This window comes from Capra hircus, chromosome 28, assembly GCF_001704415.2.
Source record: "Capra hircus breed San Clemente chromosome 28, ASM170441v1, whole genome shotgun sequence".
NCBI classification, from domain to species: domain Eukaryota; kingdom Metazoa; phylum Chordata; class Mammalia; order Artiodactyla; family Bovidae; genus Capra; species Capra hircus.
Genome location: NC_030835.1, coordinates 42,289,052 through 42,303,393, shown reverse-complemented (window position 1 = coordinate 42,303,393; position 14,342 = coordinate 42,289,052). Strand labels below are relative to the sequence as shown.

Sequence of the window (14,342 nt, the reverse complement as noted above, 5' to 3'; positions counted from 1 at the left end):
GATGTCTTATAACACTTGCTTCTTAAGTGTTAATCAGACTTCAGCAGGCAAAACCAGTGAGTTAACTGCTCTTTGTCAAAATGACCCAGCACGGCTGGGTCTAATGCTGCCATCAGCTTCAAATCTGTTGTAGAGACTAACACCTATGTCTTGGAGACGATCCTGCCCACCCCCTTCTCTCACAACTAGCTTCTGAATACCCATTACTGACCCCATGATCCCAAACTTTTTAAAATTTATTTTTAATTGGAGGATAATTGCTTTACAGTGTTGTGTTGGTTTCTGCTATAAACAATGCCAATCAGCTATAAGCATACACATGTTCCCTCCCTCTTGAACTTCTCTCCCACTCCCTACTCCATCCACCTCTCTAGGTCGTCCAGAGCACTGGATTGAGCTCCCTGTGTTATACAGCAGCTTCCCACTAGCTAGCTATCTTACATGTGATTTACATACATATGTTTCAACGCTACTCTCAACGCTTTCCATTTCTCTCAGCTCCCCCCTGGTCTGCCATGTCTGAGTGTGCAGTGCCAAGCAGACAGGAAGAAGGATGTTTGGCCAGTGGGCTCCTCTGCTTGGAAGGCTCAAAGCCAGTCAGGAAGATGTCGCAAGGGGGTGACTGGTGGGGCCCCTGAATTCTTACATTTTTCTCTACCTAAAAAATCCAGGCTCCAGTGAAGTCCACACAAACCTAAGAATTTAGTTTTAGACAAATCTGGCCTCCTCTTCCCACAGGTTACAACCATCACATTGAGAGGCTCCTAAAGAAATTGAAAATGACTCCCCAAATAATAGCTTGCTGGTAAAGGAATAGCTTACTTTAGGAATTATTTTCAGTTCACTGTTGTTTAGTCACTAAGTCGTGTCCAATTCTTTTGCGACCCCATGGACTGTAGACTGCCAGGCTCCTCTATCCATGTGATTTTTCCAGACACTGATATTGGATTGGGTTGCCCTGTCCTCCTCCAGGGTATCTTCCCAACCCAGGGATTGAAACTGTGTCTCCTGCATTGACAGGGGGGTTCTTTACCACTGAGCCACAAAGGAAGCCCATTTTCAGCTCTTCTAAACTCCATGATGTTATTTCTAATGAGTAATTTTAAAATATCTTTACTCCATGAACCATACTTTGACTCAAATATGTTTTACTACAAACTTTGCTAATACATCAAAAAAACTTTTTAGCAAATGCTGAAGAGAAATTAATAATTGCTCAGATACCTTCATAAGTCTCTACAAACTCACCAGAAATGTTTAAATCCTTTTTCAAAGCAAAAAATGTCCGTGGACAAGTTATTTCTTAACTCTTGGCCCCGACTATCTGTTAGAAGCTCAAACCAGAACCTTTCAGGGTGAGTTTTTTCCATTTTTGAACATGAGGCTTTGAGAAAGGATTTTCCCCAAATTTTAAAAAACATCTCTTGAAACATGGTAAGCTAAAGAAGCAAGTGCAGTGACTTTTCTCCATCTAACCTTCGCCTTAGAGTTTTACATCATTTTTTGAGAACTAAGTTTTAGAAAATAAAATTTCTGATAGCCACAGTCTTAGATCTTTTCTTAGCCATGGCTTTTTATAAATCATTTTAGGAAAAAGGGGGAGGTTTGCTTTCCTGATCTCTAAAATCTGGGTAACATAAGCTTGTCATGATGCAGCTGAGACTTAGATTTTCTGACCTCCAAAGTTGCTCCAGTCAGGAACTCAAGATAATGTGTGTGCAGAGGGTCCACTTCCTGTCACCTCTTGCTGCCTCTCCTGGTCCAGAGCATCACACCTTTCACCTGGGCCATCTCAGTTTCTCCCTACTCATTTCTCAATATCATGGTCCCCCATCTCCTACCCACTTGGCCCAACTGTCTCTTCTGTGCATGAATCGCATCAGGTCATTCCCTTTCAAAAGCCCTGCGAGAACTTTTACTGTACCCACGATACAAGTCAGTCTGTTTGCATGATTGCAAGGGCCTGAATGGTCAGGCCCCTGCCTGTTCCCTCAGACTCATCTCATGACCTGGAGAGCAGTCAGTCTTTTCTGTCAGGCTCTGTGACCTTCCCACACCTCTGCTAGCCAGCCTCACCATCCTGCCCTCACCAGCCTCAAGTTCTTTCACACCTCTGCCAGCCAGGCTCACCATCCTGCCCTCACCAGACTCAAGTTCTTCAGGTGTCAACATAAATGTTGCCTCTTCAGAAAGGCCTCCTCTGACCACACTTTCTAAATGAAACTCTCCTGCTTTTCATTCTGCAAAATTGGTTCACTCTTTACTCTCCTCATAGTGCTAATTTCAACCTATAATTTAAAAATGTGTGTGTTCACTTTTTTATTGCCTGCCTCTCTCACTAGCGGGTAAGATACACATGGCCTGGAAATTTGCCGAGCACACAGTAGGATGTAAATATTTGCTGAATTAATAAATTCATGGATTTAATTGCCTATTGTATCTTAATGCATATGGATTACTCCTTTAATGAGCGTACGTCACATCCCTTACACATTCCCAGGCTCCACTGGCCACTGTTCTGTCTTGCCATTTTCCGGCCAAGGCGTCTGCTACAGGGCTCAGAACTAGGAGGAAGGTTTCGTTATGGGCTGTTTCTCTGGAAACTGATGCCTGAATTAAGGGGGTAGGTGGCTGGCCAGCTTCACGTGCTGCTGCATGTGGCAGTGCGGAGTGGAGGTCCAAGAGGCAGCTCCACTCAGGGGTCCAGGGAACACACGATTACAGAACAGGAAGTCTGTCTCTTTAGCTCCAGTTTATTTTCCATTGCTTTGAAAATGGTTGCTTCCTTCTACTCTGATGACACCCCATTTCAATCTGAACACACAGCTCATATGCATACAAATGATGGAAAAAGGAATGTTAACAGTGTATGAGGCACCTTCAGTTTACTGTGCAACATCCTAAGACAGGGAACACAGACACTTTTCCTCCAACCGCAGACCAGTGGGGTTGAGGCCAGATCTGACTGCCCCTCGCCTGCTCAGTGGGAGGAGTAGCTGCCCTTTCTCCTGGTTCCTCAGAGTAAAGTAAACAGCAAATTAAGTTAGACAGCACTTTAAGCACAACCCTTACTAATGCCATCACTGATTAATTAAAATGTCTCAGGCTGATTACAAATGAAATGGTGACAGGCCTCACTGCATGATGGGGCTTGAGGCCTGGCTCCTGGAGGTTGGTCTCCTCGTCTAGGACACTCTCACCCCCAGGACCACCTGGTACGCTCCTAATCAGATCTGCGTCAACAGAATTCTGGAGGAACTGATCCCCCCCTTGTTGCTTCCCCCCGCCCATCACACTGTACCAGGGCCAGGCTGTCAGCTCCAGAGAGACAGGGTCGCCATCAAATGACTGAGGGTCTCCTGGGCTTGGAAACGCAACATGGAATGAGACGATGACCACACGTCACACAACTGGACTCTGTCTAAAAACCGAGTCCAGCTATAACAGAGCATTTGCCGGCGATGAAGTTGTCTTGGGCACAACTGTCTCCCCCAGGACCATGGTCCCTCCATCACTGTGGAAAAGCATGTGTCAACAGAGGGGATATATTATACATATATATACATATATATATGTACACACACACACACACGTATAGCTGATTCACTTTGCTGTATAGCAGAAACTAACACAACATTGCACAGTAACTATACTCCAATACAATTTTTTTAAATACAAAAAAAAGAAAGAAAGAAAAGCACCCGCGCCTCCGTCACTCTGCACTGAGTCCCCTAGCTCCTATCCCCCGAGCTCCCTGGGCCTCCCAAGTGGACAGTGATGCTGACGGCCCCTGGAGATGAGATGGGTCCCCTGGGTCCTCACACATGGACAGTGTGCTTGGGCAGCATTCATGTCAGCTTGTCCCCATCCTCTGGGTAGAGTCAAGCTGACATTTAAAAAAATTATTTGTCATATTTTGTGTTGCTCAATAATGAGTCCAGATTTCTTTGGAGATGGACCTCTAATTAATAAGTGTACAAGCTTAGTTCCATATACATGAAAAAAATTTTTTCTGACTCAAGACAAAACCAATGGGTCAGCTGTCTAAAGCATCAAGAGGAGTAGAGCATGATTTAAAACCAAGAAAGGACAGGTCACTTCAGCATCTTCAAACAAAAGTTCATCCTTGGACTCAGAATCAAGACATTTTACCAACCAAGAAGGCAACTGCATCACAATAATGCCTTGCATTTACAGATATGTTCCTAATATGCCTTGTCAGAATGTCACGTGACCTTGTGGGTCATCATAATCAAGAGGTCATTTATATTAAATGATGGACAGCAGCCACTGAATATTGAGCATGGAGACACTGCCCTGCATACTCTAGTAACCTTGTTCAGTTATAGTCTCTCTGCAGGGCAGCTATTACTGTCTCCACTTTGCTAAATCTGAAGCCATGCCTGTCTAGGGCTCAAGCCAGGGAGTGTGTGTGCATGCTAAGTCACTTTAGTCATGCCCAACTCTTTAAGACCCCATGGACTGTAGCCCACCAGGCTCCTGTCCAAGGGATTCTCTAGGCAAGAATACTGAAGTGGGTTTTCATGCCTTTTTCCATGGGATCTAGCCAACCCAGCGATCAAACCCGAGTCTCTTACATCTCCTGCCTTGGAGGTGGAGTCTTTACCACTAGCACTTACCTGGGAAGCCAATAAAAACTCTGGTCTGGAAATGCTTGTGCTTTCCACACCCCATTGATTAGAAAGACAGCAGACCTTTTCCCCATAGACTAGAAACTCACCATTTCAAGAAATATATCTATTAAATCATATAAGTCATCAGAAAAAGCCAAAAATACATTACTATCACTCCATACTCAAACAACAATTAGTAATGACTTCTATTGAGTATTTACAACCTTAAAATAGTATTCAATGTAAACCTAACAAATTAGAGCAAGGAAAACTTGATCAGAAACGAAAATTTCAACCATGCCATTAAAGCATCTTTTGAGTTCAAGACATGCTAAGACATTCTGGTAATTACACAGGTTATTTTTAAAGGCTTAATAAATTAGGGCTGGTAGAGTATCATTTACTTGCTCCTCCCTAACTCCAGTGACAGTGCCAAGAAGGGGGTTGTCACTCACAGCAATCCTCCTCTCTGGCTGCAGGACTGCTGAACCAATCACAGTCCCCACAGAACCAACCTCTGGCTACTGCGGCTGATCCACAGATGAACATGACTCCTCTGGACTTCCTCTCTGGGATTTTACTAGAAGCTCAAGAATGCTTCCTCCTGGGTTGGGAGAATGTGAGCCCGCTGGACTGATGGTCAGGGGTCCACCCTTAAAGAAACAGCCTGGCTTGGAAACCTTAAAGCACAGAGCGATTGGAGGGAGGGAGCTGAAAGGCGAGAGAAGGTGAGAGTCCAGATGAGAGAGAAAGAGAGGAGAGGGAGCACAGGAGGAGGAGAGGACACTGAAAAGACAGGGAGAAGGTGGCAGGTACAGACACACGTGACCAACGCCCCCACCCAACCCCAGGCTGCGGTTAGGATTTCTGCAGTGAGGCATCCACAGACACCTTCCACCCTGTCCTCCGGAGGGCTAAGGAGCTCTCTCACCTGCCATGTGCTCCTCCTCAGTCCTCTGTTAAGAACAAGCGAGCTGTGTGCAGTGGACAGCACCCGTCACCTGCCCGTTAACATCACTACAAGATGAAATGAAGTCACCTCCAGCGAGCCAAAAAGCCCACTGGATTTTTTTAAGCACAGGAGGAAGTATAAAAAAAGGATTGGGTTGATTGTATGAGATATTCAGCGATCATGTCCAATGCCTAAGATCTCATAAATGGTGGACTGTTGTCAACAGTGTTTCCTGGAGACCCAGCTCTATCTCAGGGACAAGGCCTTCGCCATTTCTGACAGTGAATGACTTGCTCCAGGCCAACATCATCCCCATGGGAGCCGCTCAGCACTTCTGGACAGGCCACGTGGTGAGGAGAGCTTGGATGAGAGACCCCCTGCGATCTCATGCCAGGACCTTAGCTGAGAACCCCTTGCTCACTTGTGTGCCCTCAAGCCCTCTCCACTCCTGCTCTGTCCGTGCCTACCTCTCGCCATTTCCACTGTGTCAGTATTGAGGGAGGAGATGGCGGGCCTCTGGGCCAGACACCTGGTATTTGTCAAGTGGAGTAAAATTCAAGCTTTGTTCTCACCCAGACACGCCAAGAACAAAGCTAGTGGGAAAAGCTGAGTTCTGCTAAAGCAAAGAGAAAAGGTGCCCACTCCTGAGGTCAAGGAAGACTTTCCTGTCTGCACATGTTCAGGAAGTCTTCTTTGGGGTTGAACAGGGAAGGGATCCCACCCCATAATAAGTGTGGACATGCACCCACAGGCCTCTATGGAGGGATGCATCCGAGAAGAAAGTTGCACACACATCCTTGGGAAGGTGCATGGACCAGTTAGGTGTGAAGAAAGAAACAAGATAATTGGCCAAAGGTAAGCAAAGACCTAGAAGGGCTGTCCTATATAAGTGATTAAACACGTCCAGGCTGTGTTCCTCCTCACTCACTCTGCACGCCTCTCAGGTGTGTATCTCTGCCCTCCTTCTGAGCTGGATGAACAGACTGTTTTCCTGTGTGCTCTCCCATACGTTGTGCTTTGTATCTAATCATAAATGTTGGACCTGTTTTTACAGTTTTTGCCTCCTTGAAACAGTCTTGCTTACAAACAGGGGCAAGAGCCCGGGCCACTTTTGCTTCTCGCCTCTAGTCCCTGGTGGTCTAGTGGCTAGGACCCTTAGTTTTCATCCAGGTTCCCCAGGTTTGATTCCTGGGCAGGGAACTAGGATCTCTCCCTCTGAGATCAGTATCATCCCAGCTCCAGTGCAAAGTGAAACACTGATCTTCCTATACTGTTTCCCAGTGTGATTGAGCCCCAGGCCCTTCCCAGGCTTAGGTCAGAGCTAAAAGGAGGCATGAGTGGAAGCAGTGAGCACCAGGAAGGGAGGCTGTCTGCAACATGCCAAAGTTAAAAACAGTTTCCTCCTCACCATTTTCCAAACTGAGCAAGCCTTGCTCAGTGAAAAGCTGGAAACATCCACGTCTGAACAGTGGTCCAGACAGGCCCGTGCTTACTCAGTTCTCTCCTGCCTCACCAATCTGGACTCCTGGAAAATCCTGCCTCACCAATCTGGACTCCTGGAAAATGTCCTTTACATTAACCTGGGTGAGGCATCTTGAGGTAGAACAGGTTCACTATCTCCAAGTAGTTGTTTACAGTGTTTCCCTTCCATTCAGACTGCTCTCTTTCCCACCCACTGGTCACCGAGGTAGACTTCCTGCTCTGATGGAGTCGCGGGCTCTAGGTAGGTAGTTCTATTAGCGAGAACAGTCCACTTGCTCGGCAAGTGTCAACAATTAATCTCACCTGATTTAAAGACCGATTGAAATCTACTTACAAGTGAAAACTAGGTGAGCCAGCATGGTTTTGTATATAAGCAAGACCAAAATGAAGATGATATGAAAAAAAAATTGTGGGACTTTGTGCTATGATGAATAAAGTCCCTTAAGAGGTACGTTTTCTAAAGCAAAATCCTTATTAGGGTCAGGATGTGGGAAGCGCACTAATAGGCTCAGGATTAGGGTTTGTTTCCCTTTCATTCTCCCTTCAGACCCCACAATCTGGAGACCTGCTTCCCAACTTGGTAACAATGCACTCGTGTAAACTTCATAATCAAGGGACAGGACTCTATTCCATGTACTTTAGACAGGAAATTTCCCTTCATTTCTGAAGATACACTTAAGGAAATGTGATACGATCTGATAAGTCTTGAAAATATCTCTTAAAAATATTGATCATCTTTTTCTTGGTGACACCTGGGAGAAATTTTGATATGAATGGTGAAATGTGCGACAATATCCCATGAACTGAGCAAAAGTTAAACCAAACTGATTCATCTTACCTTATTAAGGCCTTTTGGAAATGAGTGGGTCTGTCACTCCAGCAGGGTTCTTTCACTCCTCTTCTTGCCTGTCTGCTTCTGTGTGGCTTCCTGGTCTACCAGACAGTGGTCCTGGCAAATCATCACCCCAGCTGCCCTTTGCAGCATCACAGCCACTGTGGTAACTCTTCTTATTTGAACTCCAAGTACTGCACAACCTCAGCACCCTCTTAGACTGGAAACCCCAGGGTGAGGACCTAGTTTTTCATTCAGGCTGTGAAAGTTGGCAACCCCTAACAGGTCACACCTGAGAAAACACCAGTTTTAAAATGCCACTGTGTAAATGAAAAACACCTACCTTTCTTGTAGGATAAGTTTGTTCTCTTTCTTCCAAAAGTCTTTAAAGTCAGAGCTGAATTCATGCCAGATACCGAAGAAAACGTTTGGGGACACTTCCTTCTCTCCAAGTTTTGGTCTCATGAAGAAATAGGCTGTAGTCTCCAAAAAGCTGTGAGAGCACACACACATACAAGTGTAAAAGCTATAATTACTTTCCAATATGGGGTATTCTTTCTTCATCCAAAGGCTGATTTCATTCAGGCAGTTACTATTACCAAGAGGACTCAACTCCTCAGGAGTTCTCTTAAGGTTTCATGTTAGAGTTTTTGGACACAGATGTTAGCAGTGGATAAGAGTCTTCCATATACTATCCGGTAACTATCCAGGTAACTATCCCTGGTCCATCCATTTTCAAAATTAATCACTATGTGTCTGACCTATTTCAGAAATGAACCTGTAATCAAGTTGGGACATAAGGGAAGCTGTGGGTCTATACCTTTTTTCTAGACTCTGAACAAATGAAATATCAGCCCTCTGCCCCTAAACTAACATGTATGTATATTGTACATGTGAGTTTAATACGTGTACATGTTATATAATATGTGTATTGTCCTGCTTCTATACTATTGGACTTCCTATATTCCTGATGGGGGAAAAATCAACAGCCCTGGGAGATACTGACAGAGACTTCCCCTGAAGATCACAGTAACACAGCTGAGTGGGTATGAGCAGGGCAGCCAGCATCCTGACAGTGGCAACAGTGCCCATCTCCAGAAGGCGCCATCAAGGCCGCTTCATATTACACGTACACGATGCTCAGAAGAGTTTCAAAGGGTTGACAGACGGCACACAACTAGGAAATCATCGATTTATGCTGCATCTTGACGTGGACCTCCCAGACTCCGGACGTGTGCACTGTTTCAGTCATCCAGTATGGTATTTTGTGATAACACTCAGAACTAAGGCAAATGATCTAGATTTTTAAATACATAAATTTCAGGGGGCAAAGTATATTATAAACACTTAAGAGACACTATCTAATTATAATGGTTTGAATTTCTTTATATCTTGCTCCAAACAAACTAAGAAAATGAAATCACTTATTACATATATGAACTAATCGGAGTTTTGAAAAGAAACTGGGTATTTGATGAGATTAGAGATTATTATTATTGTTGGGGATGAAACTGCTGGTGGTTATTTTTTAAAGGGGATCTTTTAGAGATACATACTAAAATCTACATAAATGACATTATACCTGTTGAAGACTTGCTTCAGAACAGTGTGGGAGGGGGCACGCGGGCAGGGGTATAGGTGGAACCAATTCAGGAGCTGCTGAGACTGGCTGATGAATGCATGATGATCGCTGTTCACTCTTACTGCCTCTGAGTCACAGTTAAGCTCTTCACCAGCATGGTGTTTAGTTCACCTACCCCTGCTTCCTTTAGCAAAGTATCAAATCATTGTCTTCTATTTCTGGCATCCCAGATGTCTTATTATTGGATTTTCCTCGAGGTCCTAACAGCATATGCAGATTTCTGCATCTATAAGTAATATTCTCTCAGCCATGCAGACTCATTGAAAGACACCATTATTCATATACAAAAATGTTCCCACGTCCTCACTCATTTTAAAATCTGGCTATTCATAGACCACCATTCCATTACTTTTCTCTCAACAGTCTCTGATCTAAACATATAATTTTTAGCAATTTTCCTTCTCATGACCCAAAATAATGGAACCATTACTATCTTGTTTACTTGAGCTTGAAAGTGAGAAATTATTAACAGCTTTCTTTTGCTCCTTTAGGTTAAACTGATGCAAACTGAATTAAATATATTCCATTTTCCCCTTACAAAAGTCTCAGGAGTTTACAGGAGACAGCTGACATAACAGTCACCTATTTCATGGCCTAAGTTTGCATTAACTTTAGATTAAAAAAAAAGTTGAGAAGATAATATAGAGAATTCCAATACAGCCTCCATTCAGCTTCTCCTGATATTAACATCTCAGACAACCACTAAGAGATAACATTGAAAATGAGAGGATTCTCTTGTTAGGAGCCATTGAAAACTATCTGCTGAGTAAAGTGAGTGAAACTGTATAGATGAGTGGGGAGGACAGGTGAGGGTGGTCACCCCAATGTGGTGCTGGCCTGCTGACCCTAAGTGACACAGACAGACAGACACACAAAGGTATATATATTTAATTGAAGTATAGTATTGTGGTAATTTCAGGTATACATCATAATGACCCAGTTATTTTTTCAGATGCCTTTCCATTATAGTTTATTACAAAATACTGACTATAATTTCTAAAATACTGACTATAAAGTAGGTCCTTGTGGCTAATCTATTTTATGCACAGTGGTTGTATCTGCTAATCCAAAACTTCTAATTACTTATATCACATGTAAGTAAGATCATAAGAGTATTTGCCTTACTCTGCCTGTTGGTTTCAATGGGTATAATATTCTCTAGTCATGTCTAGCTCTTTGCAACCCCGTGGACTGCAGCACGCCAGGCTCCTGTTATTCACCATCTCCTGGAGTTTCCTCAAATTCATGTCCATTGAATCGATGATGCCATCCAACCATCTTATCCTCTGTCACCCCCTTCTCCTGCCTTCCCCAGCATCAGCGTCTTTTCCAATGAGTTGGCTCTTAAAATCAAGTAGCCGAAGTACTGGAGTTTCAGCTTCAGCATCAGTCCTTCCAATGAATATGCAGGACTTATTTCCTTTAGGATTGATTGGTTGGTTCTCCTTGCAGTCCAAGGGACTGTCAAGAGTCTTCTACAACACCACAGTTCAAAAGCATCAATTCTGTGGCACTCAGCTTTCTTTATAGTCCAACTCTCACATCCATACTTCCGATGATTACTGGAAAAACCATAACTTTGGCTATACTGACATTTGTCAGCAAAGTGATGTCTCTGCTTTTCAATATGGTATCTAGGTTTTTCACATCTTTTCTTCCAAGGAGTAAGCATCCTTTAATTTCATGGCTGCAGTCACCATCTGCAGAGATTTTGGAGCCCAAGAAGACAGTCTGTCACTGTTTCCACTTTCCACTATTTTCCCATCTATTTGCTACTGTTTCCACCTTTCCCCCATCTATCAGGTGAAATAATGGGCTGGATAAAGCACAAGCTGGAATCAAGACTGCCAGGAGAAATATCAATAACTTCAGATATGCAGATGACAACACCCTTATGGCAGAAAGCAAAGAGGAACTAAAGAGCCTCTTGAAAAAGGTGAAAGAGGAGAATGAAAAAGCTGGCTTAAAATTCAGCATTGAAAAAACTAAGATCATGGCACCCAATCCCATGACTTCATTGCAAATAGATGGGGAAACAATGGAACAGTGACAGACTTTATTTTTGGGGGCTCCAAAATCACTGCAGATGGTGACTGCAGCCATGAAATTAAAAGATGCTTGCTCCTTGGAAGGAAAGCTTTGACAAACCTAATGTGATAATCACTCAGTCACGTCCAACTCTTTGCGACTCCATGGACTGTAGCCCACCAGCCTTCTCTGTCCATGGAATTCTCCGGGCAAGAATACTGGAGTGAGTTGTCATGCCCTTCTCCAGGGGGTCTTCCTGACCTAGGGATTGAACCTGGGTCTCCCGCATTGCAGGCAGATTCTTTACCAGTGACAAACATAGACAGTGTATTAAAAAGCTGAGACATTACTTTGCTGACAAAGGTCTGTACAGTCAAAGCTATGGTTTTTCCAGTAATCATGTGTGGATGTGAGAGTTGGACCATAAAGAAGACTGAGTGCCAAAAAACTGATGCTTTTGATCTGTGCTGTTGGAGGAGACTCTTGAGAGTCCCTTGTACTGCAAGGAAATCAAACCAGTCAATCCTAAAGGAAACCAATCCTGTATATTCATTGGAAGAACTGATGTTGAAACTGAAGCTCCAATAGGTTGGCTGCCTGAGGCGAAGAGATGACTCATTAGAAAAGACCCTGATGCTGGGAAAGATTGAAGGCAGGAGTGGAAGGGGATGACAAATGATGGGATAGTTGGATAGCATCACTGACTCAATGGACATGAGTTTGAGTAAGCTTTGGGAGATGGTGAAGGTCAGGGAAGCCTGGTATGCTGCAGTCCATGGGGTCACAAAGAGTTGGACATGCCTGCAGGACTGAACAACATTTGCCATGAGGTGATGGGACCGGATGCCATGATCCTAGTTTTCTGCATGTTGAGTTTTAAGTCAGCTTTTTCATTCTCATCTTTTACCCTCATCAAGAGGCTCTTGAGTTCCTCTTCACTTTCTGCCTTGGGTGGTATCATCCGCATATCTGTGGTTATTGACATTTCTCCTGGCAATCTTAGTTCCAGCTTGATCTTCATCCAGCCTGGGCTTTTGCATGATGTGTTCTGCATAAAAGTTAAATAAGCAGAGTGACAAAAATAGCTTTGACGTACTCCTTTCCCAATTTTTAATCAGTTTGTTGTTCCATGTCTAGTTCTAAATATTGCTTCTTGACTTGCATACAGGTTACTCAGGAGACAGGTAAGTTGTTCTGGTAACCCCATCCTTTTAAGAAATTTTTCACAGTTTGTTGTGATCCACACAGTCAAACTTTAGCATAGTAAATGAAGCAGAAGTATATGATTTTCTGGAATTTGCTTGTTTTTTCTATGAGCCAGTGGATGTTGGCAATGTGATTTCTGGCTCCTCTCCCTTTTTAAAATTCAGCTTGAACATCTGGAAGTTTTCGGTTCACATACTGTTGAAGCTTAGCTTGAAGGATTTTGAGCATAACCTTGCTAGCATGTGAAATGAGTGCAGTAATTTGAACATTCTTTGGCATTGCCCTTCGTTGGGATTGGAATGAAAACTGACCTTTTCCAGTCCTGTGGCCACTGCTGAGTTTCTTCTTTCACATTGAGTGCAGTACAGCATTATCTTTTAGGATTTGAAATCATACAGTAACCCTATTTTTAGTTTTCTAAGGAACCACCATAATGTTTCCCATCGAAGCTGAACCAGCTTACATTCCCACCAACAGTGTAGGAGGGTTCTCTTTTCTCTATACTTTCTCCAGCATTTATTATTTGCTGACATTTTGAAAATGGCCATTTTGACAGGTGTGAGGGGATATTTCACTGTAGTTTTGATTTATGTCTCTCTAATAATTAGCCACATGAGCATTTTTCATGTGCCTGTTGGCCACCTCTAAGTCTTCTTTGGAGAAACGTCTCTTTAGCTTTTCTGCCTACTTATTGGCTGGGTTGTTTCTTTAATACTGAGTAATACGAGCTACTTGTATATTTTCCATGATAGCACCCTGTTAGTTGCATTATTTGAAGATAGTTTCTCTCCTTCTGCAGGTAGCCTTTTCATTTTCTTTAAAAATTTTTATGGTTTCCTTTGCTGTGTGGAAGCTTTTAAATTTGATTAGGTCTCATTTATTTTTTTTAATATTTATTTATTTCTAGCTATGCTGCCTCTTTGTTGCTGTACTCAGGCTTTCTCTAGTGGTGGCGAATGGGGACTACTTCCCATTTGGGGTGTATAGGTTTTTCATTGTGGTGGATTCTCTTTTGTGGAGAATGGACTCTAGAACACAGGCTCAGTAGTTGTGGTGCATGAGCTTACTTGATCCACAGCAGATGGGATCTTCCCCGATCAGGGATCAAATCCATGTCCCCTGCATTGGCAGGTGAATTCTTAACCACTGGTCCACCAGCCAAGTCCAGGTCTCATTTATTTTTTATTTAGTTAATTAATTTAAAAAGTTTATTTAAGATTTTTATTTACTTTTATTTATTTTATTTTCAATTTTAAAATTTAATTACTTTTTATATTATTATTTTCATTTTATTTATTTTAATTTTATTTAATAAACTATATAAAAATTTTATTTGGCTGTGCTGGGTCTTAGCTGTAGCACACAGGATCTTAGTTGCAGCATGTGGGATCTAGTTCCCTGACCACAGATCAAACCTGGGACCTCTGCATTGGGAAGACAGAGTCTTAACTACTGGACCACTAGGAAGTCCTGGTCTTATTTATTTTTGCTTTTATTTCTTTTGCCTTAGAAGACTGATCTAAGAAAATGTTGCTGTGATTTATGTCTGAGAATGTTTTGCCTATG

At 43.0% G+C, this 14,342-nt stretch overlaps 1 protein-coding gene across 1 annotated transcript in view; it reads right to left on the bottom strand.

Moving 5' to 3' along the window:
- The window catches only part of FMN2 (formin 2), a 368,530-nt gene that overhangs the window by 16,644 nt on the left and 337,544 nt on the right, over positions 1 to 14,342 (bottom strand). Inside the window, exon 17 of the mRNA XM_018042550.1 lies at positions 8,244 to 8,393. Coding sequence (XP_017898039.1) covers positions 8,244 to 8,393 — 150 coding nt within the window. The remainder of the gene's footprint in view (positions 1 to 8,243; positions 8,394 to 14,342) is intronic.